This window comes from Alternaria arborescens, assembly GCF_004154835.1.
Source record: "Alternaria arborescens strain FERA 675 chromosome Unknown contig_4, whole genome shotgun sequence".
In the NCBI taxonomy this organism is placed as follows: domain Eukaryota; kingdom Fungi; phylum Ascomycota; class Dothideomycetes; order Pleosporales; family Pleosporaceae; genus Alternaria; species Alternaria arborescens.
The window spans coordinates 84,306-108,866 of NW_021167859.1; the positions used below are offsets into that span (position 1 = coordinate 84,306).

The window sequence follows — 24,561 nt, forward strand, 5'->3', positions numbered from 1 at the left end:
ACATATGCCCATCCCATCCTTTACATCCCCAAAGCTGCGGTAAATCATCAATTAGCCGCATACAACATACGTTATCCTAATCAACACACCAAACCAACCCCGTCTAACTTCTCCACCTCACCACCACAAAAGCTTTCTCTAACATCCCCAGCATCCCCCCAATCAAGCGCAGCCATCCAACCTATAAAACCACAACAACAGTTCCGTCAGCCACCTACGTATTCCACTCAAAACTATCCATCACACATACACCAGATCCAGATAACCAAACGCAGACCCCACAAAAGTAAAAGAAGCAGAGTTGATTTTTTTTCTTTTCTCTCCCTCAAAAAAAAACCGGCCCAAAGGAGAGAAGAAAGCATACGAGTCAAAAACCGCCTGCAGCCCTACCCGTTCGTCGATCTGGTTCATGCGCGTGCGCTCGCTCCAAACCATTGTTTGCACGTAAAACTGTTGAGAACCGGTGAAAGTGGGTCCCGGGGTCAAGGCAACCTAGCAGCGGGCCATCCCGCAGATGAGAGCGGAAGGGAGGGAGGGGGGCTGGGCGGTCGTGCATGGCATTGTGGCTGGTGTGGTATGGGGGGGGGAGGGGTCTGTGCTACTATAGTCTGGCGCTGTTGTTAAGCACGCGTGGAAGATTTCGGGATCCCGTTTTATCTCGAGGTGATACGAGATAAGGGACTTTTGTGACAAGCTGATCGTCCTTACTGCACTCATGTGTGGAAGTAGCCATTGAGGTCTTTGGAGAATGAGGGGGGCCGTCGTCGGAGGTTGAGCATGGCAGATGGTATTGTTTAACGCCAGTGAAAAGGTAGTCTCAACAAGTACTGTTGTTGAGAACATAGTAATAGTGACGTGAGACGGACACTCCATCCGTCAATGATTTGACATCACCGTTGCAAAGTGGAGACGGGAGATTGATGGTAAGATTGTCCATAACATGTTGCATTTTCATTCCACAGTGCAATCATTTGCACCAAGGTCGGAGGTATCTAGTGTGTACTACAAGTCTCGTGAGAAGACGAATGAAGTGTAGTAGGGTATCGAGTGTCCATCCAGCCATCCCACAAGCACAAGTCGAGAGAAAAGGAAAAGTAATTTTGGTGAGACCCAGTGCCCAGTCTAAAGTGAAGGCCGTTACCGAAACAAGAACCAAAGAAAGGTGCATCCTCAATTAAAGACGAACCGTAGCGCCAAAAGCATGTTCAAGAATCGAAGGAGCTCTACAAGTGAGCAACACCGTTGGTGACCTCAGTCACACCAACAGTAGTGCCATTCAGCTTCTCGCTCGCAACAAGCTGCGACACCTTCTTGTCGAAGTACTTGGGCTCAGTGTAAGGGTCGTACATGTTCTTCTTGATGTAGGCGTCGAGTTGCTCGTCAGTGAGACCGCGGAGCTCGGTAGCACGGTCAACACCGTTCTTCTGAGCCGCACGGATAACACCACGGGTGACAATGACGGAAACCTCGCGGATGCGGCGGATGTCCGGGTACAGCCAGCCGTCGGCGACTTCTTGCTTGTTGAGAGAAGTCGAGAGTGACTCTGCAGAGGCGTAGATCATGTCTTGTGTGACGGAGACGGCCTTGGAGATGATGGCACCCAGTCCGATACCAGGGAAGACATACATGTTGTTTCCTTGGCCGGGAGTAAGCATCTTGCCTCCAAACTCCATTGAGGGGAAGGGAGAGCCGGAAGCGAAGAGGCAGCGTCCCTCGGTGGCAACGACGGCCTCCTCGAATGTACACTCGGATTTGCTTGAAGGGTTGGAGAGAGGGAAGATGATGGGGTGGTTGTTGATCTTGGCCATCTTCTCGAGGATGTCCTTGTTGAAGGCACCGCCAATGGTCGACAGACCCATCAGGATGGTGGGCTGTACGTAGTCGATGAGGCGGCTGAGTGACTGGTATTGACGACCGTTGTTGTCGTCGCGAGCGAAGAAGACCTTGTGTTCGGCGAGCTTGTCACCGCGGTCCAGGGTGACGAGACCGTTTGAGTCGACGAACCAGAACTTGCGCTTGGCCTCGTCCTCTGTCAGACCCTCCTTCATGAAGTACTCGACAATTTGCTTGGCAACACCGACACCAGCGCTTCCAGCACCGAGGAAGATGGCCTTGTGGTCCTTTGCAGGGACACCGGACGCCTTGACAGCGTTGATGAATCCACCGACAATAACGGCACCAGTTCCCTGGACGTCGTCGTTGAACATGGCGTATTGGTCTTGGTAGCGCTCCAAGGCGGGGAAAGGGTTTTTGAAGTCCTCAAATTGGATAACAATGCTGTCACACGATCAGTTTCCTGAAGAGGATAATAGGTGGATGTTACATACCTGGGCCACTTGTCGGTAAGAGCAGCCATGAGCTCGTCGAGGAACTCCTTCTCCTGCTCGGGAGTAACCTTGGGCATCCTGGAGCCCATGTAGAGAGGGTCGTCGCGGAGGGCCTTGTTGCTGGTTCCGAGATCGAGAGTCAGGGGCAGGGTGCTGTCTGGCTTGATACCAGCGCAGGCGGTGTAGAGAGCGAGCTTTCCGACAGGAATACCCATGCCGTTGACACCAAGGTCCCCAAGACCCAGGATACGGGATCCGTCTGTGAGGACAGTGATGTCGACCTGGTGTGGCCAGTTGTCGAGGATCTTGCGGAGGTTGCCCCGGTCGCTCCATGAGAGATACATGCCCTCGGGTTGTGTCCAGATTTCGTGCCATCGTACGCAGGCTTCACCGACGGTGGGGGTGTAGATGAGGGGAGTGAGTTCCTGGCTATGTTAGGTTCGTGATTTTAAAGTGCCTCTGATTGTTTCGTACCTTGATGTTCTCTCCTAGGAGACGGTAGAAAAGATGTGGGTTGGTGGCCTTGAGGTGGACGAGGTACTGGAACTTTTCGATGGGCGCCTGCTTCATGGCAAGGAGTCTGAGGCCTGGGAACGTTAACAAGGCTCACTTCGTCTTTCGAGGCATATCTACGCACATCGCTCGCTCTGAACGTCGTAGCTCTCAACGGCAGGGGGAGTGAGGCCGTATGTGCCCAGGGTTCTGCGGACATCGGGCGTGTACGACAGGTCGTAGTCACCGGAAGTGGTGCTCAATTGGCGGGCCATGTTGGGTCGAATGGCGGAAGGCATGTTGTCGGTTGCTACAGTGGCCATATAACGAACGAAAGGAGGTTTTTGGATTGAAGAACGGAGGCCTTGGGCGGGAGCCGTAACTTTTATAAGCGACCTGAATCGCTGCATTGAAATGAGCTGAAACGACGCGTCGGCAATTGAAAAGGAATTAGGAAGACAGCCCGCCTGGGGCGCGGAGGATGGGGGGCTACATAATAGTCAGCCTATCGGATGGGTCTAGGTTCCGCAACAGTCAGTCTGTGAGGAGATCCGTTCTCGCCGTCAAAGTGTGCCTGTAAAGGAAGCATGGACCAGCCCGTCGGTGACTTTTACGCGAGTCCCTTCCCCAAGTATCTCTCTTGGCGACGACAACTCCGCATACCATGACGATAAGGTTTTGTCGCTTCTGTATACACTCCTCTCTACAATCACACCATTCACACAGCACACTCGCGACATTCCTCAGTAATTTTCTTGCTAAATCCGGGGCATGCCATCCTCGTCGTGTCACAGCCACAGCCACCGGGTAGCAGGGGTCATGACTGGACGTGCATATCACTCGGGAGCAATCGGAACGCCCATTGCCTTGACGGAATGCCGTAGGATTCTTCCATGGCCAAAATCGTTGTCCGTTCTGTGCAGATTTGTTTTTGCCGGTACTGCAGACCGAGCTGGCAAGTAGCCCGAACGCGTGGCAGCAAAGGTATTTGTCTCTACCATACCGCTGTTTTCTTTTGTTCAACGACGGCCTTCCAAGGTTCGCATAGCCCAACACACGTCTTGTCAGGCATCAAGGCATTTTATTCCCGCAGTTACAGTCAATGCGCAGCGCCGCGTTGCAACAGCGTGCTTAATTATTAATCGTGTTGATCTTACGGGAGTTGTCTCGTGTCCTTTCGCCACAGCACTGTACGAAGGGTACCTTGGATGCGTTACTCAGGTCAATAGCGCCATGGACATTAGCCAGATCAACACCTCCGTCTGCTCTCGCGGGTCCGCACCGGCTCCATGGACGTACACCGCGACCCGACGAATTGCTAATCAGTATGAGCGGTGTGTCTTTGTACCGCACAACGGAGCCGCTGAGGGCAACTTTTTTTTACGCAGAATGTGCACCCCTGACTGTTCGCTAACGGACCGTTGGTGGCATGGTGCCAGGGGAAGCGCATGCAACATCCGATTGCTCTCGCCCCATGTCTGTGACAGGCCGGACTGTCTCTTTAAAATAACTCACTGTCTACAGGTAGCCGTGAGATCCGGACCGGGTGTCGACATAATTCCATCTGATTCAGTTCACGTTTGACCACTCCTTCCATATATCGGAGGTCCCAGACTCTACACCTGCAGCTGCAGATGCGACTACAGTGGCTGGTGGATCACCCGCGTGGTGTGGGGAAAGCTTGATGGCTTGGGTAAGGCAGCCGCCTAGGGCTTCGCGCCCAGTTCCTACCATCTTCCGAGAATTGGGGCACGCGACTCCACAATCCACAGCACCACGGGTGGTTACGGACGACGAACTTTATTGCGTGCTATTACTCACATCCGACTTTCGCATTCAAGTCTCCGCTCACCATGGCTAATTCGCAAGCATCAACCATTGAACAAGTCACTATTATTAATTGATTGCCTCTCCTTACCGCAAAGCTGCGACTGTCATGCACCTGTCAAGTCTCACCGTCTCTCTGACGCCTTGGCGGGCGAGTCAGTACAGTACATCTCAGATCTGGAAGCCCACGCTTGCATGAAGCCTTGTGGTCCGAGCAGACTAGCGTGGGTCGTAGTCTGTGGCACTCTCAGTCTATAATGTCTCATCGGAATCGGAGTCGGTGTTCGCTGCATCCTTCAGGATCAATAGACCCAAAAATCCGAGACCATAAGAGCGGATTACTTTGCACACAACAGTGACAGCCTCAGTTTTCGACCCAGCAGCGCGCCCATAGCTATCGACATGCTGTAAATCTCCTCTTCGACATGCCCATTCGGGAAGAGCAAACACTCATTCGATTGTTAAGAAAGCTATTGTAACAGCACCATAATTGATTTCAGCGAACAGTAGCCAGTCGAAGTTACCTACGTTGAACTTCTTCTGTAAACATGCTTGTATATTCTAAGATCCTTGGTAAAGCACACTGATGGTCTTCAGTTGGCGTCAAATGTCAACTATGACGCAGCGATGTTCGGAGAGACCTCCGCGGGGCTGCGACAGACTCCTAATCGTGTCGATAACCTGTTCACGATCATTTGAGTGCTCGGAGAAATACCGAAACAGCCAAATCTACTACACGGAGCGCAGCCCATTCATCTCATGAGGCTTTTGATTACTGCCTTTCTGCGCCTTCTCTTGACTACCTACGTATCTTGGAGCTAGGGAGTAACTTGCCTCGGCATCGCAGAGCACCTAGCCAACTTCGCATGCGAATATGAACACATTCATGGCGAATCGATATGTTGCATGCTTATACAGTTGGTGCAGATGCAAACAACATAAGTTCATACACACCATGTGCTTCGAGAGTGATGCGCGAACCATAGGTTGGGGCATGACACCCGGCCATTTGTTCTTGGCGCATATGTGGAGCCGCGGATCGACGAGCGGCATGACGTCGAAGCGCTAGCTTCCCTCGTCATCCTGACCAACGCGTGGTTGGAGCCTGGAACCTTGGACAGCTTCAATAGCTTTAACGTGAGCTATACCCCGGCTCTCCCCACGTTTTACCAACCTCAATTGCTCTTTGCTCGGCGAATTAGCGACAGAAATCATCGCAATGTCACTCTCATCATGTTTCGGGTCGCGCAAACGCGACGATCAACAGCCGTTGTTGCCACAGGTATGTTCACGCGTTCAACCACAAAATGATGGTTGCTGACCGTAACGAATAGTATCGTGATGACACAACGCTCCAGCGTGAGGTGCATCAGAAGCTCCACTCGTACCAGATGTGGAGGGCGCTTACTATGGGTTTCATGCCATCTAACGAACAACTCATCATCAATTTGCGCAGCTTGCTATCTGCAGATATCCTGAATCCAGAGAATCCCGATTTGAGCGATTCAGGTCGCCTGCTAGTCAAGTTCACGAAACAATGGCTTCATCAATTCATCGACACGATGAACCACAAGAACAGCGAAGATCAGATTCAGGACTTTCTCTGGTACCTTTCCAAGGCTAGAATCTCTGTTGACGTCAGGGATATGGCGAGACGGACGACAAGGTCAAAGGCAAAGGCAGATGCTACTGCAGGTGCGTGCATACACATGTGTCCGACTGTTATCCGCTAACGCTTCCACAGCATACCAGAGCCTCCAGACTGTCGGGTCTCTACTCCTCACCAACTCAGACTTCCGCCTTTTCCTCTCTGATCTCAACGTCGTCGGTCGCGAAGTCTTCCGAGACTCCGCCTTTACACTGTCGAATGTGGCGAAGAAAGCTGCAAAGAAGATCGAGCCCTCGCCAGCAGAGTACAAGGCCCTCAAAGAGCCAGGTGCCGATGAGAACCTCGCACATTCCGCCGAGGAGCTGAGTAGTGAGGTCACTGAGGTGGCTCAGGTTGTCGGAAATGGTGTGGCCAAGGTTGCTCACAGGGCAGACGTCAGCCTAGCAGAGAAGCTACAGGGCGATGAGGGTGAATCGCTCTTGTTCCGTCTGAAGAAGACGGTCACGAACCTGAGGCAGAAGAGGGACTACAACGACTCCGTATCTGTACTGGCACAGCTGCTGAAGCGCTACGCCATGGCATATTCTCGCACAGTCGAAGACGCCATGGGCACGCTCGAAGAGGACGTCGACACGAACCCAGCAATGGACAAGGCTGTCAAGAATTTCTGGACTTTCATAAGCTCCTTTGGCGACAAGCAAGAATGGAAGAAACTCGAGGATGCCTTCCACAAGGTCTTGGAGCACTCCCGCAAGGACCCCGAGTTTGAGGACCTACTCACTGACGTCGGCAATTCCCTACAGAAACTGCTTACCGACCCCGATTTCTTCGACCACGTCGACGAGAAGTTCCAGGAGCTCAGAAAGAAGGCCAAGGGTGTTGGAAGCGAGTCGTCGCTTCGCCAGGACGTTGATTTGTTCTTTGAGCAAGCTCAGCGAACCTTCATGGCTGTTACACAGGACGAGGACATTGCGAAGATGATCAAGACAACCATGAGGATCTGGAACATCCTATCGCCCATGCACTCAGCCACGAACAGCGAACTGGTTCAGGACGCCATCAACGTGTTCGTTCCTCTGGCAGTTCAGGCTATCCAGTATATTCCTATTCCTCGCCTCGAGGTCTCCACACCTGAGATTGACATGCTCTTGGAGAACCTGATCATCGAACCCGGAAAAACGATCAACCACACCTCCTTCCTGCCTTTCCGCTTCAAAGTAGAAACCTACAACGACTTTGAACTGCGCAAGGCGCGCTTCCGCGTCGCATCAAAGGCCACATCCAAGTTCACCATCAAGATTGACGGTCTCTCTTTCCGTGCTGACGAAGTCGGCTTCCTCCTCCGCGCACACTCTGGTCTTCTCCGTCTCGCCGACGAAGGCATTGCATCCTTCCAGCTGGACGAGCGCGGCATCGACATCCACCTCGACGTCGAAGTCGGCAAGGAGAAGCTAGAACAGATTCTCACCCTCAAGGCCGTACGTGTACATATCCACAAGCTCACGTACAAGCTGCGCAAATCCAAGTTCAGCATCCTCGGCTGGCTGTTCAAACCCCTCCTCCGCCCCATTGTCCGCAAGGTCATGGAGAGGCAGATGGCGAAAGGTATCGCAGATGGCATCCATGCTGCCAACCGTGAGCTCCTCTTTGCGCGCGAGCGATTGAGGGCGACGAGGATTTCTGATCCGGATGATGTCAAGACTTTTGTCAAGGCGGTCATTACGAGGCTTACGCCGGCTGATGATCCAGATGTGTATACAAGGGTGGGTGTCGAGGCAAACAAGAAGGGTGTCTTTGCGGGCAAGTATGCGCCTGGTAGTGTTGTTAAGCTGTGGGAAGAGGAGGGGAGGAGGGCCGAGGAGAGGATTGATGATTGGGATGAGGGGGGTTGGAGGAATGATGTTTTTGACTTGCATGCGTTGGCTATGGCTTAGGCGTGTACGTCTTTCTTTCTTTGTTTTCCTTTCGGTATGTTTAATGGGTATGGGAGTTTATGATGGGCATCTCTCTGGGCACGAAATGTTTTCATAGCGGGTCATGGCTATTGGGCTACTGGTTTGTTCTCAGTCATGGCATTTTTTAATGTAGTACAAATGTGAATGGTATGATTACGATCATATGTTTGCTTCCAGAGTTTGGTGTTGACATTCCCTTATGGGCTAGCCGGCCCATAGTGGGCCGACGAGAATGGACATGCACTGCAATCTTTAGCGCGGACGAGCAGGTAGACCTAGATTACATGCATAACATGCAGTAACGAACAAGATATTGCGTAGCGCAAGTTGCCCACGAATAAGACTACTAGAAGAATAATGCATCACTGCACTGCAATCTTTAGCGCAAACGAGTCGTTAAGATTGTGGCTATGCAATGCAGTGTGATTCATGTGCACTGCAATCTTTAGCGTGAACGAGAAGCTGATATCAACACTGACCTTTATGTTCTCCACTAGATCGTTCGAACAGGAGGCCATGTTGATCCATGGAGAAGCCTAGAGTATTGACCCTTGATGTTGTGTCACATGCGGAGATTTGCTACTGCATCATCAGTGGAGTAGATGGTGTCGAGGTCTCCCACCATCATCAGCCTTGTCTGCGCTGAAGAATGCATTGCAAACACGCCTACCAAGCTTTTGTGCCCAGTCGGGTTAGATCACCCATCCTCATTGTATAAGAGTCGTCTCAAACAAGCTAAGCTCTAGCCTTTGTACCACCGTAAGTGACCGAAACGACGAGGCCCTAATCACTGTAACTTGCACTGCAATTCTTAGCGTGGACGAGTGCCCAGGTGTGGTGAGGGTACACAATCTTTTCACCCAATAGAATGCTCCTATATCATGTACTGCGTACAGCCCGTACTCTAAGCTACTCTGACTAAAGTCATGCTCGACGGCGGTCTAAAGGTACTGTACCTTGTCCCCTTACAGCAGTTCAAGTACAGAGCAGTAAGATACATGATATTGACATTTGGATTGGCATCTACTTCATAAACGCCCGCTTTCACAGCTTACTTTTTATCATACAAAGTATACATCGAGCTCAAGCCGTGAGCTCAGGTTTTTGGCACCATTGGAATGATATACCCTTGCAGGTAGTATGAGTTTCCAACTCTATACTCTGGTCTCTCACCGATTGAGAAGTCCCTGCAACTCCTTCTTCTTCACTCATCACCCTTCATCTAGAAAGGAGGCAGATAGAACGGGTACCCACCGTTCTTCAACCTAAAGACACTCAGCAAGAAACTGTACATACCAAACAGCACTCCGGTCCATAAGAACACCGCAAAAGACTGCGCACGCGCATCCTTAATCCTAGGAACCTTGATGGCAAGGGAGATGGCGGCGAAAGCAAGTATACCGTAGATGGCAGCAACAATCTGGCTCTCGAGACCATACTGGTTGCTGAAGCCACCAGCGAAATAGCTCATACCACCCTTGCCATCGCCGACAACATATGGTGTCTTACGAATGTGGTTGAACATGTGGCCAGACGTGAAGAGCAAGACGGCAATAAGGGAGACAGCAGCCCAGAGATTGCGGTTCTGTAGCAGAGGAACGAAGTAAGGCCATGCAACGGAGACAGCGGTGATGCCACCAAGGACAACGGTGGTGACGGTGATGATCTTGATCCAGTTGATGGGGCGCGAGACAGCAGGCTTGGGCAGTTCAGCGGGGACCTGTCGTGAGATCCAGGCGTGGATTTGTTCTGCGGTCTGGGGACCGGCGGTGAAGTCAAAGCGGACGGGTGAGGCATCTGGTTTTGCGTGGGTGCCGACGGTGGGGTGGAAGTAGAGGAGGACGGGGGCGGTTTGCAGCATCATCTTCGAAGAGTTAGTATGTACATTCTACATTTCAACATATGGGAAGGAGAAAGGCTCATCTTACCGATTGGAAAACGTTCTTGCCATCTACGAAGTCCAAGGTTCCGAATACAAGTCTTGTCGCACCGTTCTTGTCACCTTTCATCCAACTCTTACCCAGCAAATCCCACTCTGGCTGGAAATCCCGGCATAGCATGCAACCGAAACGCGGCTCCAAGGCTGTCAGCAGTATAGCGATGCCGTAGTCACGCGGAGACTTTGTCAATTGCGCATAGCTTGCATCGTCGAGCTTGAGCGGGTGGCCGATGGATAGCGATTTGGCGCGGGCGTCATTGAAGCGGTCGCCGGTCGGTTTCTTGGCTGCGAGAGCTGTGAAGGGCAGCAGCGAGGCCGTGAGGAGGTTTAGCCACCGCATTGTGTTGTTGGGAAGCGGGTGGGATGGTTGGGGTTGCGGAGACTTGGTGGGTTGGACGGAAGCTCCAAAGCTTGGGAACGTGGCCTTGAGCGCTCGCCCGGAGATATGGCGGCGTGCGTAATGGATGCCAAGGCTGGCAGGGGGATCGCGACATGGGCGTGGACCTTCACTCGGAACTGCAAACGTCCAAGTCGTTCGTCTTGGAGAATACACTCGGTTTATTGACCTTGATCCATCGCGTCGTTTTGAACTTATTCGGAGTCATTCTTTCACTGTTGTGTTGCTAGTTCGGTACAGGTGTCTGCTCTCTGTTTGTTTACTCAGTCGCGTCCTCCCAAGGCCCCACCAGATCGATCGCACATCCACACTATACCTACAGATACAGACACATCATTGAGCAGATATTGTACCATGGTCGCGACTATGGAGGCGGATATAGATACCAACTACGAGATGAAAGATGTAAGTAAAAAACCGCTGGACCCTGTTCCGCTGGTTTCTTCTTAGACTTTCCACTAACTCTTCGTGTCCTCTCAGCTCCAGAACTCGCTGCGGAACGCGACTCTCGAACTTAGTCTCGAGCGGAGTAAGCACTCGGTCGAAGCGGTAGTCAAAGACGAGGAAATCCGGAAGTTGCGGGTCGCCCAGTGCCTCCTGCAAGACGACAACAGCGATCTCCACGAACAACTCGAAGACGAGCAGGCACGCTCCGACGAGCTAGAGGCATCCCTCGAAGAGGCCCTTGCACAGTTGGACGAGCAACGAGCAGAGGCAGAGGCAGCGCAAAACACCATCCGCACCCAGGCGCGGGAAGTCGCCAATCTCAAGGTAAGCACGTCCAACTTGCCGATCAATGCACTGCTTGCTAACAATCCATCAGGCCGAGCTCAAGGCTATGGAGAACGTCACATCCGACTCCAACAAGATCCTCTCCGACAAACTCGCCCTCTCCCGCGAAATCTCATCATTACGCCCTGAAGTCGAACACCTACGCGCCCAAGTCGAATCCAACACTGGCCTCCTTGCCGAGAAACTCGCGCTACAACGCCAGATGGCGACGCTGCAAGTCGAGCTCGAGAACGAGAAACGGACTTCCGCCCGGACAATCGCCAAGCAAGGTAAGAAGATGGAGCAAGACGAAGACCTCCGCAACGAGCTAGAGGAAGCGCGCAACCAACTCGCAACCGAGAAGAAGGACCGGATGAAGGCCGAGGCAGGACTCACAAAGGCAGAGAAGGCTATGGAGAAGGTGCAGGCCGATCTGGAGTCACAACAACAGGCGACCGAAAGTCTGCAAGCCAAGGTTGAGAGCCTGTCTAAGAAGGAAGCCAGCAAGGCTGCTAAACACAGTGAGGCTCAAGATGCTGCGATTGAACAACTTCGCCAGGAACTGGAACAAGAAAAGGCTGCTCGTATCCAAGCAGAAAAGGCGAGCAAAAATGCTGCCTCCCGTGACGCAGAGATTGAAGAGCTCCGACAGGAACTAGAGCAAGAGAAGCGCGAGCGTCAAAAGGCAGAGAAGACAGCGAAGAAGGCTTCACAATCCTCGCAACAACCAGACGATCAAGCCGAAGCCACAAGGAGAGAACTAGAAGAAGAAAAGCGAGAGCGCAAGAAGCAAGAGAAGGAATACTCCAAGACCCTAGCTGAGCTCCAAGGCAAGAACGCCGTCCTTGATGACAAACTTGGTGCCTTCCGTGAGAAGCTACGAACGACAAAGGAGAAGCTCAAGGAGAAGGAGGCCGAACTCGAGAGAGCAGACAGAGCACAAACTGCGCCACCAACCAAGAGCATGGCGCCTCCTGCCACCAAGCCTGCGAAGAATGCTCGGAAGCGCATGGCTGCTACGGCTGAACCAGAGACTATGCTAGGTACGCCTGGTGACGGGTTCCCTGCGAAGAAGGTGAAGCGCGCCACTTCTGTCACAGCTGTTGGCGACACATCGACATTCTCCCTCACACCCTTTTTGAACAAGACGTCTAGCATTGCACTTGGTAGTCCCATTGTCGAGGAGGAAGAAGACGAAGAAGCTGAGCAAGAAGTCGAGGATTCGATGCAAGAACATGCCACACCAACGGCACCGCCCAAGAAAGCTCTCAAGCAACCAAAGCCTAAAGCCCTGGCTCCGTCCGCGTCCAGCAAAGCGAATGCAAAACCCCGGAACAAGAAGAACGCTGCGGCCGCCACCGTCAACCCAGCCCTCGAAATGGTATCGGAAGAAACCGAAGACGCGCCTGAAAACGCAGCACCACAAAAAGTAGCAACCAAGGACTCGGATGGGCCCTCGAAGAAATCCAACAGCAAAATGATGAAGCCTCGCAAATCTCTCATGTCCTTTGCCACTTTTACCGAAGAACCGGCTGCCGAAAAGAAGAAGAAGCGGAAATTGGGGGCTACGGCGGGGAAGACACTTTTCGATGCCGAGGAAGGAGATGATGCCGAGGAAGCTGTGCCCAGCTTGAAACCTGTGGGACTTAGTAAAGGCCTTTTTGCTGCAAGGGCGTTGAGTAAGAGTGGTATGGGGAAACAGGCGAGGCCGATTAGTGGCGGGTTCAATATGATGAGTGAGGAGGCGTTTACGTTTAGTCCGTTGAAGAAGGATAGGAGGGGGGCTAGTATTTTGAAGTAGAGTGAAGTAAGGAGGAGGGGGTGGTTGTACGATATTGCATTCGGTGTATATATGTTATGGAGTTTGGTATCATTGGTGGAGTTGCATCTGTTAGACTTCATTATATCGTGCACACGCACTTGATCGCGAAAGACTATCACTCTCTCACCCCTGGTACTGAAGCAGGTGAAGGTGGACACTATTCGCACGTGCTAACGTTGAGGCGCTCATGTCCTCTATAAGATGAGTCTTCCTTTGATATCCAAACTTCTTTCCACTACCTCACCTCATACTCCCCCCATTTCTCGAGTGATCAACACACAACCTACACTAAGATGGAGCCCGAAAGTGAAGCAGACGAAGGGCCAGTCTTGTTCTCCTTCGAGAGCAACCAAAACAATGGTTTTCTCAGTCCAGCGTTCCTCGGTTCTTTCCAATACGGGGACATTGGATTCAATTGCAATGAGCAGTTCTTCCAAGCAGAAAAGGCATTATGGTTCGGCAACAACAATGAGCTATTTAGGGCCATAATGAGCACGACGGATCCTCAGGAACAGAAGGCCCTAGGCAAGCAAATCAAAGCCAACGATACTTCCCGGTCACATAGCTGGGCGACGACAGGTGAGTTATGGAAACACCAGATTTGATATGGCGCCTAATCAATGGTGGCAGTGGCATATCAAGTTATCATGGTTACAACACGTGTGAAGTTTACAGTCTCAGAACACGCACCTATGCTTCTGCAGAAGCTCATGGCCACGGGACATCGAGAGCTTGTCATGACAGACCCAGACGATGCGTTTTTGGGTATTGGGTTGGACAGGGTTTCAGCGACTGCACATGCTGGACCTTGGCCTGGACGGAATCTGCTGGGGGAAGGGTTAATGGATTTGAGGTTGAGATTGAGGGTGGAGGCAAGTTTGAGGGAAGAGAGGAAGGTGTTTTCGATGGCGAGGTTCAGAGTGACTTGTCCTACGGCGTCTTCTTCTCGGGTCGATACAGATCAGGAGGCGGAGTAGTTCAAGGTAGCGAAGGACCTAGAAAGAGGCACCTTGGGAAGTGGAATGAGGAAACATAGGATTCCTGGGTTGGTTCCCAGGTTGTGCGAGCAGAATGAGCGAAAACAGGAGAATGTATTTAGGTGAGCAAAACGTGATCCTCATCTCCAACAGTTTATTCTCTCAAAACGCACGGCTGTAGGTAACTGACGACGAAGTCACCAAGGCTCTGCATGCGGCAACTCCGGTTTCATGCGCTTGATATGCGACCATCGTATTCATGCTGATGCTTTGTCGATCGCGTACCTAGGTAACGTTGTGCTATTGCACATCACGACAAGGTCTTGCTGTTCAGCCACTATCTTAAAAGAACGGTTCAAAAATCGACTGCACAGGCTCAGGATACGCTTATTGCACTGCAAGTGAGAAGGAATCTGGAGATCTTCTGGTCGCAACACAACCTGATAGTTGATGTCACGATGCATGTAGAATTCTTGGTGTCGGAAAGCAAGGCAGTGTAGACTAGTTTGAGTTTATTAGGTAACAGCATACAGATTTCTCACCATTTCCATGCTCCTGGCATTCGACTTCGCGGCTGTTTTTGACCTAGACGTGCGCGCTCTTTTCTTTCTTTGGCAGCCATGCGACGGTTGAACAGTGCGCTACAAACAACTGCATCCCAGTTTTTCGTGCTATCCCACCCAGTGAAGGGCCAATAGTATGGCCCGCTGCACTCGAAAGTCAAAGTGGGGTACTCAGAGAGCAGGCTGTAGCCAGGTGCTTGATAATCCAAAACCCATTCAAAACCAAGAATCCATCTTTGCTTCCAGTTGCGTTCGAATACGATCCTCTTAGGATGAGGATAAGAGTGCCTTGAACCCTCCAAACGCGCTCGTTCATTATCAACATATAGTTCCGGGTCTAAGTCCAAACTGATAAGCCAATCCAAAAACCGAGTACCGACGATGTAGCTAAACATGGAATCCGAGTATGGTAGGAACATAGCTTCGAGTATTTGACAACGCCCATATTGAATATCGTTGAGGGTATCTCTGTTCATCACGAAATTGGGAAGTTGAATATCGTGACGTGAGCTGAATCGGATGGGTGATTGAGATCTTTGGTTAGCAACACCAGACCAAAAGCGTCTGATGATCATCCGTTGGTTATTTCGGAGATGTTCACCTACAAGCAGCTCTAGATTCTTTCCCCAAAGCCATTGAGCCTCGACCATAGATATCGCGGAACGCAAACTTCGATGATGGGAGTCCGACCTCTTGAATTCGTCCGCCAGATCTGCGCCTTCAAACAAACATCGATACACCTCAATTTTATTCGTCGAAAGTGTCTCATAAGATGAGATTGACAAGACTGCGGATAGAGGTGACTCATCGTATATCGTGAGCTCTGGTTTCACCCCGTACCCAAGCAATAATCGACATACATCCGGTCTTTGTATGACTGCAGCATACTGGATCGTCTGTTACTTGAGCTCCTAAAGGCCTTCACAGTTACGACTTACATGAAGTAATGACACTCCTGTAGCGGTTCGCATAAATGGATGAAGAACACCATAGCTAATTCGTGCTTGGAGCTGTTGAACGCTTTCAGATTGTACCATATCGAATACCCCACCCGCTAGTTCAACCACAGGATACGTTCTAAGGCTAGGAAGGATACTGCCGTATGGATGCTGCTGGGTGAAAGTCATGCCGAAGCCTAAGAATTTCCACACTGCAGAGACTTCATCAGCTGTCCAGAGTATGTCCCTCTTATAGCTCTTGAAGTTGCCTTCCGAGTCCTCGATTCTCTGGTCCTGGTAACGTATCACTTTATGACGGTAAAGCCCAAGTCTCTCAAAGGCCGAGCGTACCAGTATCGTTTGTTGTGAATATTGGACGGGAGATGATGCAAACGCAGAAACGGTATCTAGAGTTCTGACAGTAGGTCCAAGATCTGAACATAAGACAGAAGCTCCAGGAAGATTGTCATTACTCTTCAGCATCTTGTCTTGGTTTCGAAGTAATATTGGGAAAACGTTCATCCTATCAATGCATGATTAGTTCGCGAAGCCTAGAAAGTTTAGAACAGTGCCTTACAGGATGCTGTTTTGATTTACTGAGAGGCTGGTACTTAGAAGATCGATATCTTGTTGTATTCGAGTCTCAAGGGTTGTAATTTCCTTTGTCTTCAATCCAAGCTTGATCTCGCTTTTGAGCCTAGCCGTAGACGAGCTAGACTGAGATTTCGGCAGTCTGAGTTTCTTTACGGTATCTACAAGCGGTTTTATAGACTCCTCGCAGCCTTGAAGACACTTGAATATTGCTATCGAAGGTGTTGGGAAGTGCATTCCTGAGAGAGATGATTGTTGCTCCAGAACCTTATGCGCGTCCTCTAACAAGGCGTTGAGCAGCTCCAATTTGCCGGCGAGCCGATGGAACTCTTTCGACGCGCCTTTGACATCTTTTATGAACTCTCGTACGAGTGCGACGGACTGTATGAGTTGTATCGTCAGCGAAACCACGGCTATGCCGCTGGCAGCCCCTGAGAGGGCTTCCATCGGAAGGAGCGTCGGGACGTCCGCAAGCGAAGAGGTACAATGATAGTCGTAAGAGCGAAATGAGGAAGAAGGTCGGCAAATCTTCAAGCTGATGGATAGGACAAGTAGTCTTCGCACATGTGAGCGGAAAGCGGGGCTTAGCGATTCAGCCTCGTAGGTGCCTACCGCCAAATCCAAGCGACGTGCTGACTCTGGATTGGTTACATGATATGCACGTAAAAGCTGACCGGTGAGAGCTTGGTGTGGCGTTAGCAGAGAAGCAGGCGATCATCCAGTTACCTACCTAGGTAAGATGCTACGACGGAGTGTCCTGAAAGGGTACAAAACGGTTCCGCCACCATTCTCAACCTCACTACTGCCAAAAATCAAAATAACGCATTGTTCAGAAATTTGTGAAGTGGCATTATCATTATCATAAAACTGTCTATCAGAGCAACAAGCGAGTGAACCGATAATGACCAACTACCAAGAAGAGGGTATCAAAACAATTGCAAAAACCAAAGAAACTCCCTCATGTCAATCTAGACTCGCCCATCATCTCGTCCGTAGTAGTCGTATACCAAAACAGAAACAAGAATAGTAATAGAGATACAAAGAAGCAGCGGGTAAAGACACACACCCCTATACAGGAGTCTGAAGGTCTTCATCACATCTTCGAAAGGTCTGTCGTAAGAGCCGTGGCGAGCTGAGCATCATCCAGAGTCTTCAAGCTGTTGCTTTACATGTTCTCGATAACATGCGAGTTGATAGCGCTCTGGAAACCATGGCTGTTACCGCCGTACTCCTGTGCTGCGGAACTCTGGACACCCATTGGGTTGCTGGCGCCGTGGGAACTTGGGCCTTCGCCGTAGGAGTCGGCCTGAGCGAGGGCGCTTTGGACAGTTTGGTTTTGTGCTTTATCAAGTCAGTAAATGTTTTATATGTATTCTGTAGAAGTAAACTAACCTGGTAAGAAGATGACCTTGCTGTTCGCACTCTTGGCCATGGCTTGCATGGCTTCGAGGTATCTGATCTGCATAGCTGGAGCGGAAGACAGAATGTCGGCAGCTTGACGCATCAACTTGGCGGCCTCGACCTCGGCGCGTGCAGCAATAACCTTGGCTTCTCCGGTACGCTTGCTCTGTGCAGCCATGGAAAGCGAATCCTGAAGATCCTGGCTAAAGATGATGTCCTTGACAAGCATGGACTCAACCTCGACACCCCATCCGAGAGCCGTCTCCTCGATAATCTCACGGATCGACTGAGCAATCTCCTCACGACGCTCAATTACATCCTGGAGCACACGCGCACCAACAACATGGCGAAGCGTCGTCTGCGTACGCTCAACGAGCGCCTGGCGGATGTTGGAAATGGAGAAAGCGGCCTTGTGAGGCGAAGTAATGCGGTAGTAGATGACAGATGTCAATTGCAAGGAGACGTTGTCCTTTGTCATGCAGACTTGCTTGGGGACTTCGACGATCTGGATCTTGATGTCGACTTGAACGAGTTGCTCGGATAGTGGGTTCACGTAGACGAGACCAGGATCGACAGCGCGAGCGAATCGGCCGAATTTGGTGACAAGACCGACGTTTCCTTGGTTGACTGGCTTGTAGGGGTTGGGGCATACGATACAGCATGGGATGGCACCAAGAGTACCGATGCAGCCACCTAGCGTGTTGATCTACTTATGTGAGAATGGCACCCAGGATATAGGATGTCTGCTCAACTTACCATACCACCGTACCATCCATTCGTATCAGCGTCGGCATCATCAGGCTGGATAACCCTCGCATAGCTGGGCTGAAGATCCTCTCGTCGGGGAGGTTGAACCTTGATAATCGGCTCATCACCACGCTGTGCCCCATTACTGCCATTGACAGGCGCCTTTCCGTTGATATCGCTCATAGTCGCGGTAGCACGTTGTTCGTTAGTTGAATTGTTATCGTGTAGAATAGGTCTCGATGAAGAAGATGTAGACTCGGCGATCGTAGAGGAATGCGTGTGTGACATTGTTTACAGGCGTCGGGGTGTAGTTGGCTTATATGCACCACGGCAACTGCACATTCACAAGACCATGCATCTTGTGAGCGGGGAAGCTAGCTTAGCTCGATCCCTGGCCCCTGTACACTAGTGTCTGGCCACTTCTTGGGGCTGTGCCACGCTTCTGGTCTCACCACCGCAAGCAACGAGAAAGACAGTGTTGCTGACAGGAAGGAATGCGCATTCCATTATTACCTGATACAAGGCTTACCAGGTTTCTCTATATCGAGCGACAGGTGATTTCACCTCCATTGATCGCATACATTCGCAGCGCGCATTTCTGAAATTTGTTGCGCGATATCGTTCGAGAACTCACGTCACACACAACACCATGTCCAAGGCCTCCCGCACTCGGCTAAGTCGGGACCCAAGCCCAGTGCACACCCTACCAGTCTACTCGTGACGTGCAAATCACCCTCAAGGCACACTCGATATATGTAAACGGGCCATACAGAGCGCACGCCCAAGATGTCCGACGTCAGCGATTTGGCCGTTCGATAAGCCAACCAATTCAGCCATCTCGGCAATATCACGCGCCTCATGGATCGGGCAACGTGTCTCCGGGGATAGGATTCAGCCCTGTAGGTGGATTTTTGTGGCGAATGCTCGGCTGCGGATATGGCTAATACGGGTTGGTTCGAGAGGCCTTAACGAGGCTGGTGAATTGGTGCTTTTCCGATGTGAGTTATTTCCGACGTGTAAGCGCGACGGCACGGAATCTTTGTGAGGCATCGCAGTCGGGAGTTGGTGGAGGCTATTTGTTCTTCACGGCACAGTCGCAGACTGTTCCTTCTGTCTTTTGTGCGGCTTCGTTGTGTAAATCGCCCAGCTGTCTACCTAGGTATCCTGCAAGCGAGGCGCCATGGCGGTACTGCGTACTCGGCGTATGTCCTCAGCGCATGTTGTCTTCGCATTGCGTGCGTTCATACTCCGGTCCGCACCGGTCAATGAATCGCTCGTGAGGTATTTGGCTGCGCCATTATATCGCCGGCAGCCATCGTTAAACCCCGCGTATTCCCTATCGTCGCGTGAAATCTCTTTGCAGTCCGCCGGTGAGCATCAATTCCCTCATCGCGCAAAAGGTATTGGTGACCAAGCGATGCACAGCCCATTTAGGCCCTCAATCAGACAGTGTCTCTTTGACATTATTCTGACTCTATTGGACCCATCGCAAAACAGTTGCTCCAGGGCAAAACCTTGTTGTTGGTCTATTTTGTGGTCGTGTCTTTGCTCGCCCTGAAGAGGCACAGTTAACATGGCCTATATATACTGTTCGACTACCACGCCGCATCCCCGTGCTATGGTCCTGTTACCGCGCCACACATGGCTTTCCAGGTACTTAAGCGCCGATGGGTCATTTATCTGGCCTACTTGAAGACCTTCTTAGCGCAATGACTCGACCTGTAGAACTTGGATGTGACTTCGATTTACCGCATACAGCTTGAAGTCGCTTAGAGTAATGCCTTCTTCTTATAAGGTACCCAGGAGGTATTCACAGAATATCAGCAAGGCGACAGCGAAATAGACATGGTGGTGTATCTAGTATGTCAAAACACAGATACACCTATGACCGCCCCTTCACCCCTTGTCGTCGCCAAACCCCATGCCTCTCCGCTCGAAGTATGTCTCCTAAGGGTTGAAGCATGACACGCTCCAGCTAACCCCTTCGGCACCAACACAAAAACGCACTAGCGCCAACTACCAAGTGTACATAAACTTTCTCTCTGACCCTTTTCTTCTTCCTCAAATCACTTCCACAATGATGTAGAAGATAGAAAACGCAGAATTATACTTTTATGGACCAAAGTTGCTATAGATTCGGGACATGGTTCGGCGGAGACTTGGGTTTCTTTCCATTCACGAAGCTCAACATTAACGACATTAGGCGGATACTACGTGGTTCTGATTCCAAAAGCGTAGGGCAGAACCATCATGTAGCGGATACCAAGCGATCTCGAACATCTCAAAAAGAAGCCCTCGAGTGGCATATCGAGTCCAAAAAATGAGATTTCATGTGTTCATTTAATCTACCAAAGTATTTGTCTTACTCCTTGACCCTTTTCGAAAAAATAAAGATTCCTCTCACAAGACAAGCATGTCCTCTGCATACTCCAAAACGTCCAAGCTGGCATACCATGGTCGCTCGCTCAAAAAACACAGCACATGCAATATGGAAGATGCATTTGGAAACATATGAGATGATATGAAACTAAAAAAAATCATCGGATATAGTGATAGGAGGAGACGACTCCAGCTCCGAAAGTGATCAACAAGAATGAAGTGAAGAAAGAGCAGCAGGGTGTCTGCTCTATGAAGGGAGGACGCTCTTGTCAGTCGTCGCGTTCCCGTTCCCTAGTATCGGGCGACTCTCCTTCTGTTGGGGCTCGCCATATGCCCATTTTGTGGCTGCGTTGACCATGGTCGCGAATATTGGGTCAACATGCTTAACCCAGAGTGCTGCACTCCGGTAAAGGATGTAGTAGAAAACCGCAATCGCAATGAGGATATGTGTCGTCGATCCACGCTGGAGGTCCTGTTGCTCTCCCTTTTCGTTCCTGGGCGGGTTCATTGCAGATGGCAGGTAGATCATCCAGGTAAGCACAGACTTGATGAATGTGTTGTGCAGCAAGTACACGGGGAAACTGACGCGACCGAGGAAGTTGAAAACAGGTGATGTGAGGAGTTTACGGGCGTTTCGCGAGAAGAAGATTCCGAGGAGGACGAAGGCAGCGCCGAGGTGGTCCCAGTATCGTCGGATGTCCGTCTTGTCGGCTGTCAGACTGTGCATGATTGTCGCCATTGTGTGCGACCAGCGTGTGTTGTTGGCCGAATCTTGAGGGAATCCCGCCATGAACATGCCACAGACTATCATAAGTGCGGGGATGGGTGCGGGTAGGACAGAAGTGGCGGCGTCCTTGTAGTGGTTATGTAACTCGGCTACGAACATGCCTGTGACGATGTTGAGGCCTTTGATGGAGCCAACTGTAAGGTCTACTGTAGTTAGCAACTGCGCTGCTCCCCAACCAGTTCCGGATATACACACCTTTGCCAACTTGCCAGAAGTAGGCGTACATGACTCCGTACACAATGAAACGTGCTTTTGGTCGGACCAGAATTGTAGCAAGCATGGTTGTGTAGACCAAGAACGCGCCCTCCAAGAACAAATGCAGTGTCCATTGTGTGCCATCGTACTCGTCCCAGCCAGTTGTCCAAGTCTCGGTTTGCGCCCTGAAGAGCGACTTGAAGGCCATCCACAACGTGGGCTCCTGTCGGTGCCAACCCTGCCGTATCCACTGCGCATCGACATGCTTGGTCATATGGTATGCGTTCGTATTCGCCATGAACCACGTAACGATTGTCGCAGCCATGGTGGGGAGAATCAGCCTTCCTGAGCGCGCCAGCGCACTTCGTGCAATGCCGTGGAATGCCGCATCATGGTTTCCCTGACGCGACTTGCCAATAGGTCCAATTGAGTTGACGTATCCGGTTACGAGGAAGAATAAGGCTACGGCGCTACGGCCTCCGACGGCGAGACGGAAGAAGGGTAGTTGGAAGAGGTGCGGCGCGGTTTTGGCATCTTGGGCGGGCTGGTGTAGCCATGGTACAAAGGCAGTACATAGGTGACCGCATACCACCATGAAGGAGGCGATACCTCTGAGGCCCTGTAGGACAGACTGTCAGCCCCAAGTCTCACAGTTGTGGCTGTGGCAGCGAGTACGACTTACATCTATCCAGTTGGCGTCGCGAGGAGGCATTGTGCGAATATGGAAGGAGTGTGCAAAAAGCCAAAGAGAAGTCTACTATTCAAGGAATGTGAGGATCTAAGAACTATGTTGTGTGGCCAGGCGCATCGCCGTGGCTTGGAATGGCTTGCTGATGCAGTGCCCAGGTGGCTTCGTATTCCGATGGTGCCGAATTCCGACAAAGACGGGTACCAAGAAAGCAGAGAAAGACGGCGCTCGTAATGATGAATCGCCTGCAGCAAAAAGGCCAAGGTCGACAACGGCAAAGAGGGGAGCAGAAGGACAGAAGGCAAGTGTAAATGTAAACCCGCACTTAGTCCATGGGCTCGACGACCCTGGCCCTACCGGTGGGGGCTACATCTTTTCAGGAACGCGCGCCCTGCAGATAGACGCGGCTCACTGGGCAGATGGCGGACGCTTGGATGATGCCAAGAGAGGCTATCGGGAAGGTCACTTTAGCACTCTCCCTGCCCATGCCTTCAGTGGTTTGCGGGCGCGGCAAAACACCCCAGGAAATGCTTGAATGTAATGGCAGGACTCTACCAAGCAGATCACTCCTAAGCCGCTACGAGGTTGGTGCTCATGTCGTGTGCCCGGGCAGATGAAGCATCAAGAGAAACGGTGCATTCTGCGCTAAGAGACTCCGAGGCTGCTCCTCTGGCCTTTACCACAACTCCATCGCGTAGCGCTCTCCTGACCATGGTTCCCTAAAACTGAAATTCCCCACCCCCTCGGGTGGTGTCACAGCCATTACGGCTAGACTTGGCGGATCTCAATGTCCCTCGGAACCAGTCTTCTCTCTAAACTACATCATCAGCATCGACCTATAGTCACGAACCACAATACGGGGCATCACGAATACCCGTAATCGTAAGGTCCGTGTAGTCGGATCACGATACCGAAAAGACGATTCATCGCCGCATGTAGGCGTCGCACTAGCTTACGCCTCGTAGAATCAAGCACGCGGAAGAACGTCTCGCGGTCTTGGTACGCTGATGTGGAGGGCCGCTTTAACCGAGACGGCGCCCCCTGAGCCAAGTCAGGGGTCGCCGAAACGCATGGTAATTTGCCAGATCATGAGTTTGCGATAGAGTGGCGTTTCAAAATGGGCGGTAACAAAAGTCTTGTGCATCGTGGCATACGGAACGTCGCCAATGCTTGATTGCATATGGTGTCGTTGCGCGTCTGGGGTAGAACGGCAGAACCATCTGGGCAAGCGTTCCCAAAAAACCTACGCAAATCAGGAAGAACACATTTCCACTACCACGCCTCGTCCGAACTCGAGGGTTACTAATCCTGACTCAGGATTCGAGATACGCCTTCAACGCCATTGTCATTTTACTCCGCCCGCCTTGCCCCATCGTAGCATGCGGCAGCTGCTCAAACCCACTATTGAGGATTTTAGGTAGCGTGCTCGCAGTCGCTGGCGTTATCTTCGCGCATGATGCCTCAATCGAGAAACCCGGAGCGTTCTCAGGAGTAATAACATTGTCGTTGGCCTGGTACAATCCGGTTAGCAGAGGCCGTGATGCATGGTTGCGATCCCTGAGGAATGGAGAGCCTTACATCAACGAGCAACTAATGTAACTCCTGCAGATACGCTCCCACAATAGTCTCATCCATACTGCGCAGTTCCCCATTCGCATCCGGTCTTCTAGCGCTACCATCAATGCTGCCACGTGAATTGTCTGTATCTTGGTTGTCTTTTCCATCTCCCTTTTTCTTACCAATGGCGTTCTGGAAACCCGAGTATCACACAAATTCCGAAACGGACACGCACTCTCGAGCGTCTAGAGATCCATCGTGAATCTTCATGCTCCCGCTCAAGAAGACGAACATGTTGCACGTGAACACGAGCAGCGTATCGGCACTGAACATCGCCACTCCGAGGACGAACAATGTACACACTTGTAGGGATAGTCTCCCAAGAGAATCGCGACGTTACATTACCGCCATATAGCGCATCATCCCGCAGACCAAAGTGTCTTTTGTGGAGAAGCCGGGAAACTCTGGACATATGGAGCCGAAGACAGTGTAATCGTGGATAGAAGCTGAGTTTCGAAGGTCGCCTACCATGTTGCTATGGGAGGATATAGCTGCTGACGTCAACGTCTCTCAGCATTATAGACAAAACCTAGCCAATA

The 24,561-nt window shown here is 51.3% G+C and overlaps 7 protein-coding genes across 7 annotated transcripts; 3 read left to right on the top strand and 4 right to left on the bottom strand.

Annotated features, from left to right (window-relative positions):
• Positions 1-1,223: 1,223 nt before the first annotated feature.
• AA0111_g2108 (NADP-dependent malic enzyme) lies at positions 1,224-3,118 on the bottom strand (the record flags this gene model as incomplete). Its single annotated transcript, XM_028647843.1, has 4 exons — positions 1,224-2,277; positions 2,328-2,752; positions 2,802-2,914; positions 2,965-3,118. The coding sequence occupies 4 exons, from the start codon at positions 3,116-3,118 to the stop codon at positions 1,224-1,226; spliced, it is 1,746 nt and encodes a 581-aa protein (XP_028509838.1).
• A 2,747-nt stretch (positions 3,119-5,865) lies between these two features.
• On the top strand, positions 5,866-8,189 carry AA0111_g2109 (hypothetical protein; the record flags this gene model as incomplete). The annotated part of the gene is made up of 3 exons (XM_028647844.1): positions 5,866-5,928; positions 5,981-6,341; positions 6,391-8,189. 3 exons carry the CDS (start codon positions 5,866-5,868, stop codon positions 8,187-8,189), a joined length of 2,223 nt encoding a protein of 740 aa, XP_028509837.1.
• A 1,243-nt stretch (positions 8,190-9,432) lies between these two features.
• On the bottom strand, positions 9,433-10,489 carry AA0111_g2110 (hypothetical protein; the record flags this gene model as incomplete). Its single annotated transcript, XM_028647846.1, has 2 exons — positions 9,433-10,074; positions 10,139-10,489. 2 exons carry the CDS (start codon positions 10,487-10,489, stop codon positions 9,433-9,435), a joined length of 993 nt encoding a protein of 330 aa, XP_028510111.1.
• Positions 10,490-10,912: 423 nt separating this feature from the next.
• On the top strand, positions 10,913-13,118 carry AA0111_g2111 (hypothetical protein; the record flags this gene model as incomplete). Its single annotated transcript, XM_028647847.1, has 3 exons — positions 10,913-10,951; positions 11,027-11,317; positions 11,370-13,118. 3 exons carry the CDS (start codon positions 10,913-10,915, stop codon positions 13,116-13,118), a joined length of 2,079 nt encoding a protein of 692 aa, XP_028510112.1.
• Positions 13,119-13,432: 314 nt separating this feature from the next.
• Positions 13,433-14,116, top strand: AA0111_g2112 (hypothetical protein; the record flags this gene model as incomplete). Its single annotated transcript, XM_028647848.1, has 2 exons — positions 13,433-13,718; positions 13,770-14,116. The coding sequence occupies 2 exons, from the start codon at positions 13,433-13,435 to the stop codon at positions 14,114-14,116; spliced, it is 633 nt and encodes a 210-aa protein (XP_028510109.1).
• Positions 14,117-17,373: 3,257 nt separating this feature from the next.
• On the bottom strand, positions 17,374-18,539 carry AA0111_g2113 (hypothetical protein; the record flags this gene model as incomplete). The annotated part of the gene is made up of 3 exons (XM_028647849.1): positions 17,374-17,549; positions 17,601-18,315; positions 18,366-18,539. The coding sequence occupies 3 exons, from the start codon at positions 18,537-18,539 to the stop codon at positions 17,374-17,376; spliced, it is 1,065 nt and encodes a 354-aa protein (XP_028510110.1).
• A 2,443-nt stretch (positions 18,540-20,982) lies between these two features.
• Positions 20,983-22,429, bottom strand: AA0111_g2114 (hypothetical protein; the record flags this gene model as incomplete). The annotated part of the gene is made up of 3 exons (XM_028647850.1): positions 20,983-21,665; positions 21,718-22,336; positions 22,400-22,429. The coding sequence occupies 3 exons, from the start codon at positions 22,427-22,429 to the stop codon at positions 20,983-20,985; spliced, it is 1,332 nt and encodes a 443-aa protein (XP_028510115.1).
• Between the last annotated feature and the right edge of the window lie 2,132 nt (positions 22,430-24,561).